This window comes from Oxyura jamaicensis, chromosome 25 (genome assembly GCF_011077185.1).
Source record: "Oxyura jamaicensis isolate SHBP4307 breed ruddy duck chromosome 25, BPBGC_Ojam_1.0, whole genome shotgun sequence".
NCBI classification, from domain to species: Eukaryota; Metazoa; Chordata; class Aves; order Anseriformes; family Anatidae; genus Oxyura; species Oxyura jamaicensis.
In genome coordinates this window covers 2,523,880-2,529,883 of record NC_048917.1, presented here as the reverse complement: position 1 = coordinate 2,529,883, position 6,004 = coordinate 2,523,880, and the positions used below count along the sequence as shown (strand labels likewise).

The window sequence follows — 6,004 nt, the reverse complement described above, 5'->3', positions numbered from 1 at the left end:
CCCCCCCCCCCCCCCCCCCCCCACGTGCAGTGTCCTGGTGGCAGAGCCGGGGCCCCGAAGCCAGTGCGGGCCTGCGGACAGTGGCAGCTGGGCTCGGCCGCCGGGATTCGGCGCGGGGCCTGACGTCAGCAGCCCTAGTTTCTCCTGCTGGCAGGAGCAGGAGGCTGCTTGCTGCTGTTCCTGCTGCTGGAGCTGCCATAAACCCCTCCGCTAATGGGAAACTGGAGCATTGGGCGCATACTTCCCGAGTGACGTTATGGGGGGAACGGGACCAGGGGGAGCTGCGTTGAGTCATTCTCCTCCCGTCAGGGCCCCTTGAACCGGAGGCTCCACGGCCGCCACGCGGGTGAGGGAAACCATTCACACCCTGGCTCCTCTCCCGGCCCTGGTGCAAACCAGGGGGCCCCCGGCCTGCAAACCCATGCCCGGTGCAGGACCTTTGCACCAGGACCCCATGTGCTGTAGGGCTGTGTTCCCAGGGTGCAGAACCCACCCCCATCCCCCCACCACCCCAGAGGGTACCAGAGCCAGGGTGGCAGCCCCAGCATGCAGCCAAACAAGCGAGGGCTGTGTGCCGCCTGGCAGCCGGCACACGCGCGCGCAAGCCTGGCCAGACACCGCTTTTCCATTTACACTCTCGTAAACTGACGGCAGCTGGGGGAAACCGCAGCATTGCTGATGGCCTCGCTCACCCCTGGGGCCGGGTGCTGAGCCCGTGGCCGGGCAGCCCCCGGCAAGAGTGGCAGCTCTACTTGGTGCAGGGACAGACTCCCCCTCTCCCAGCCCTGGGTCTTGCAGGGCTTGTGGAGCGATGTTCACCGCACTACGTGCTTTTTGGCAGTGCCAGCTGCAAGGAACTCCCCATTCCTGGCAGGCGTGGAGGAATGCAAACAGAGCTGTCATCCTTGGAGGAATTCCTGCTGCAGCCGCAGGCCCGGTGGCTGCTCGCTGCCCCATGCGCGCTGCTGTGGTGAGCCGGGCTGGCAGGCGGCCCGCCAGCAGCGAGGGGAGAGCTTGTGCCCTGCCGGGCCAGGGACACATCCTGCTGACAGCCTGGGCTCTTGCACTGCTGCTTTCTGCTGCACCACCCAGGAGGCGGCTGGCCTGGGGCTGTCCCCAGGCACCCTGTGGCACAGCAGGAGGGGGATACCGTGGGACGTGCTGCTGGCTCTGCCTGGCCAGCCCGAGGGGAGGGGAGCTGCAAGGGCTAGAGGCAGTTGGCTCAGCCCCATGATTGCCAAAGGAGGGAGATGCTCCCAGCACTGCCACAGATGCAAAGGTGCTGAGCAGCTACAGGACCTTGAAAACCCACGGTTATCCCTCTTCACCACATTTCCTGGTGCTGTAGACCCCGCAGACCTTCTGGGGATAAGAGAAGGATTTAGGGGGGGAGGGGCAGACAGGATTGGAGCACCTGTGGAGCAGTGTGTTAGTGCCTCCTGCCTGGGCACCTGGGAGAGGGGGGAAAGGGAAAGGCAGCCAGCCCTGCAAGCACGAGAGGCCGCAGGAAGGGTGGGAGAGCATGGGTGGAGAGAGTGAGGTTTATTGGTGTGGCAGGCGAGAGCTGTAATTTCTGCTGGGATGCAGAGTGGCACACCTGCAGGGAGCAACGCTGCGAGGCCACCGGCATAAAAACAGTCAGTTCAAGTTGCCAGACGAGTAAATAATCACAGCTCTGAGAGCGGCCGCTCTTCCTCACTCCTCTTCCTCCTCCTCTTCCTCCTCCAGGGTGATGGGCTGGTGGCCAGCTGGCCCCACGGTGCCGCGCTGGATGGAGACGATGCCGCTCAGGAAGGCGTAGCCCAGCATGGCCGCCAGCCCCACCAACACCGACAGCAGCTGGTTGCGCCGCTTGTGGGGGTCCTCCTCCGTGTCACCACCCTCAGCACCCCCAACCCGCGGGGCGTTGGCGGGGAGGTCACCTGTGGGGGAACAGAGTGTGGGGGGGAAACAGGGTGCAGCAGGGCACCAGTGTTGGGTTTTGTGTTTTTGTTTTTTTTTGAGGGGAGCACCCCAAAGGTGCAGCGTGAGGCTGGGGGTGCATCTCACCTCCGTCCCAGGGGAAGTAGAGGCTGAGGATGGAGGTGCAGTAGTTGCACAGGTTCTGCAGGGACTTCAGGTGCTGCTGCAGTTTCCCGTTGGGCAGCTTTGCTTTCAGGAGCGGCGCCAGGTGGCTGAAGACAAAGGCGTCGAGGGAAGCGGGCCTGGGGCACAGAGATCTGCCACTGGGTCATGGGCCCTCCGTCCCCCGTCCCCAACAGAAACCACCAAGACACGGCTACCCCCAGCCTTCTGTGCTACCCCGCCGTGCTCCCAGGGACAGCGAGCAGCTCCTCCTTGCCGGGAGGGCTTCCTGCTCCCAGTCTCAGTGGTGGGGACAGGGCAGGGGCGCAGGATGCAGGACAGTCCTGTCTCTGAGCAGCCTTGCTGGCTCCAAGTGCCCAGCAGCCGGGGAAAAGTGATGCTGAGGCTGGTGGCAAACCCCACAAGCTCTTGCATCGTTCCTGCCCGTGTTGCTCCATTCCCTCCAGCCTGTCCAACTCCCCAAAGCAATGTTTGTGAGCTACGGCTTCCCCATGAGCTGTGGGGGCTCAGTCCTGCCTGGGTGCAGGGGGCTTGCAGTCCCCGTAGTACGTTCCCCCTGTAGCCACGTACGAGTCTCCGAAGAAAAACTTCTGGGAGCCAAGGCGCTGGGAGAGGAGTGTCAGGCATTCCCGAGCATCCCGGTACAGCTAGAGAATGAAGACAGAGCCAGGGCTGCAGAGCGTCACGGTGTCACTGCGACAGGGAGGGGGTGCTCAGGCTGGGAACCCCTGATCCCTGGCTGAGATTTTGGCCTTGTGTGGTCCCTCCGGGCAATCCCCAAGGAGCTGCAGTGCCCAGAGCTGGGCACCTCCTTCCCACACCCTCACCTCCTTCTCCAGCTTCTCCTCGTCCTCCATGTAGCCATCTCCCCACATGAGCTGCAGCCGCTCCACATGTTGCTTGTGCATGCAGTTGGGCAGGAAGAAGTTCAGTGGGAAGGGGATGGTCTCAGCGTACCACTTCCGTGTGTGCTCCACGTAGTTCTTCGTATCCACCCAGAATGTGTGGATCTGCAGCAGAGGACAATCCATGCCGATGCCCCGGGGAGTGCCAGAGCCAGCACAGCCGATGGCAGTGGCACAAGGACAGCCCGTGCCCAGCAGACACCTCTGAGATGTTCGCCATGGCCACACTAAGACTCACCAGCACTGGCAGCAGCTTCTCTTCTAACAGGGACACAAAAGCCAGCGTGTCTGCTCCTTGTGTGGCTGAGAGGTCATAGTCAGCATTGTATTTCTGTGGAGGAAAGGAAACGGGGTGAGCTGGCAGGGAAGCAGCCATCCTGCAACCTCAGGGGCCTGTGACAAAGCGAGTGCCTGCAGAGGGACTGGCCAGCACGGCCAGCCCTGCTCCGTACCCTCCTTTGCTCCTCTGTGTGCTGGGAGCTTGGGAGGTTATCCAGATGGACACCCGGCCAACCCCAGGAGCGGAGCAGGAAAGATCTGGTGCTGTGCCCCCTCTGAGCATTACCCACCCATGTCCAGACCCAGTGCTAGGAGAGTTAAGGTTTGTCTTGACTTCCAGGCCCAAAAGGAAGAGCTGGGAGTGGGTAGCTGAGGGTGTCCCAGGGGCCCTGCAGGTCTGCTCCCTGCTCACAGCCACACTGGAGCACAGACCATGGAGGGAACAGCGCCCACCTTGCCCGAGATGCACGAGGCTTGAGATGGGGTTGTGCTTGCCCTCAGAACAAACAACACCACGGGAACAGCCAGGTTGGGTCCACAGGGCAAAGCTCGCCCTGGTTTGCACCATGCTGCCTCCAGAGCAGGGAGCTGTGCCCTGGCCCCATCCCCAGGATGCTCCAGCCCCCTGCAGCACCCAGAGGGTGCCCACCACTGTCCCCTACCTGCTTCCTGAGGTGAGTTATGATTTGCTGCGTTTTGGAGATGGTGCCCTCGTCCCGCGTCTTCAGCGCAGGCAGGCGCCCTGAGGGTAGGGAGAGGGGTGGCTGCAGGGCGTCCCCCTGCAACCGGTGATGAGGGGCTGGGGGGGTCCATGGGGGGTGCAGGGCCCCCACACTGGGGTGAGGGCACACAGGGCAGAGTGAGGGGTGTGCAGGATGGGAGGGAGGGCACACACATGGGGGTAGGGAGCTGGGACGATGCGAGGGGGGCAGATGCGGGGATGAAAGCTGCGTAATGGGACAGGTGGAGCACGCTGGGGGGGGCAAGTAATGGGTCAAGGGGAGATGCAATGGGGCAGGGGGCGTGCACTGGGGTACAGCTCTGCGCTGGGAGGCATGCAATTGAAGGGGGAATGCAATGGGGTGGGGGGCGCAGTGGGGTGGGGGACGATGGGGTGGGGGTACAGTGGAGCAGGGCTGTGTGATGGGTCAAGGGAGATGCAACGGGGCAAGGGGGTGCGATGGGGCAGGGGTGCAATGGGCAGGGGATGCAGCAGGGCTCGGGGCGCCAGACGAGCGCCAGCCGGTGCCGGTGCCCCGGGGCGGACCCTTACCGGAGGGGCTCCTCCAGGGGCTGCTGACCCGGTGCACCTTCAGCGGAGCTCCCGTGAACCGCGCGTACGTCTGCAAGAGAGGAGAGGGGACGGGACGGGAGGGGGGGGCCCGGCCCGGAGGCACGCACCGGCCCTGCTGCCGGTCCCGCCGCCGCTCACCAGCACGGCCAGGCAGTCGGGATCCACCGAGGGCAGTCCCCAGCCCCCGGCCCAGCAGAACAGCTCCATGGGCGCCGCCATCTTCCCGCCCGACCCGGAACCACACGGCGGAGCGGCTCCGCCCGCCACCACCGCGGGGCGGGATCGGCGGCACCGGCGGAGGCTCTGCTACCGGCGGCGGCACCCGTGACCGTGCCGTCGGGGCAGCTCCCGCAGCGCCCGGGGCCCCTCCGCGGCCGGGGATGCGCGGAGCCCGGTACCGAGCACCACGGAGCGGAGCCCCCCCACACCAGTCCGTTACCGGACGCTTCGCGAGTTGCTATGGGAAAATAGTAATAACAATAATAAAAATAAATAAATAAAAACACGGGGGGCAGCGGGCACGCACCGGGGGACCAGAGGGAGGCAGCCGTGTGGCCCCGGCCGCCCTTGCATGCACCGGAGCGGCTGAGCGGGGGGAGCGGGGCTGGGGCGGCCCCCGGCCCGCTCGTTGTTATGGAGGCGGGGGAAACAGCCGTAAACACGGCCGGGGAGCCGCGCTGCTCCTTTCCCTTGGCCGGCGCTCAGCGGGAGCTGCCGGGCCAGCTGCCGGGGCTGCTCCACCGCCGGGCCCGCCCCGGCCTCCCGGCTGCGCGGCTCCGCTCCCCGCGGCCTCCCGCTGCAGCCTGGCCGAGTGCCCCGAGCTCTGCCCGAGCCCCCCGGAAGGCTGAGGCCTGAGAGTGCAGGCGGCCCCCGGGGCTGAGCATCCCCGGTCCCGGGGCTTGGGCGCACCCCGAGCTCCGCGCCCTGCTGCCGTCGGGATCCGCCGTCGAGGCTCCAGCGGCGTCCCCAGGGCTCCCTGTCCCAGCCCAGGGCAGAGGTGAAGGAGCTTCTCGGATGAGCTCATTATTTTGCTCCGGAGGCTTGGGCCGGTTCCTGAGGCTGATTTATGCCGCTGAGCCGGCTCCAGGTGGCCTGGCTCCTCTCGCTCCTCTCCGGCCAGGCAACGCCTGGCCCCGGAGGCTCCGCTGCCCAGGAGGCGACGCCTGGTCCCGGAGGCTGGGACCCCACCGCGAGGCACCCTTGGCAAAGCGGCTCCGCCTCGGCCACCCCCCGTCCCCCACGCTGTCCCCGCGGCTCCCGGTTCCCGTCTCTCACGAGCCGGATGCTTCGGCGCTGCCGGGGCCGTTCCGGCTCCCAGCGAGGCGGCCCTAGACTGCCTGACCTCCCGGTGAACCGGCGCCTGCCACACTCAATTTCTGTGAGCGGGAGCCTTGCAGGGGCGGGCAGCGCCGAGGTGCCCGGGGGTCGCCCGCAGCTCCGG

The 6,004-nt window shown here is 66.1% G+C and overlaps 1 protein-coding gene across 1 annotated transcript; it reads right to left on the bottom strand.

Annotated features, from left to right (window-relative positions):
- Positions 1 to 1,527: 1,527 nt before the first annotated feature.
- MTX1 (metaxin 1) lies at positions 1,528 to 4,860 on the bottom strand. Its single transcript, XM_035346706.1, has 8 exons — positions 4,702 to 4,860; positions 4,543 to 4,612; positions 3,932 to 4,011; positions 3,229 to 3,321; positions 2,913 to 3,095; positions 2,656 to 2,732; positions 2,050 to 2,204; positions 1,528 to 1,922 (listed from the first exon to the last, which is right to left on the bottom strand). Exons 1-8 carry the CDS (start codon positions 4,780 to 4,782, stop codon positions 1,696 to 1,698), a joined length of 966 nt encoding a protein of 321 aa, XP_035202597.1. The 5' UTR covers positions 4,783 to 4,860; the 3' UTR covers positions 1,528 to 1,695.
- Between the last annotated feature and the right edge of the window lie 1,144 nt (positions 4,861 to 6,004).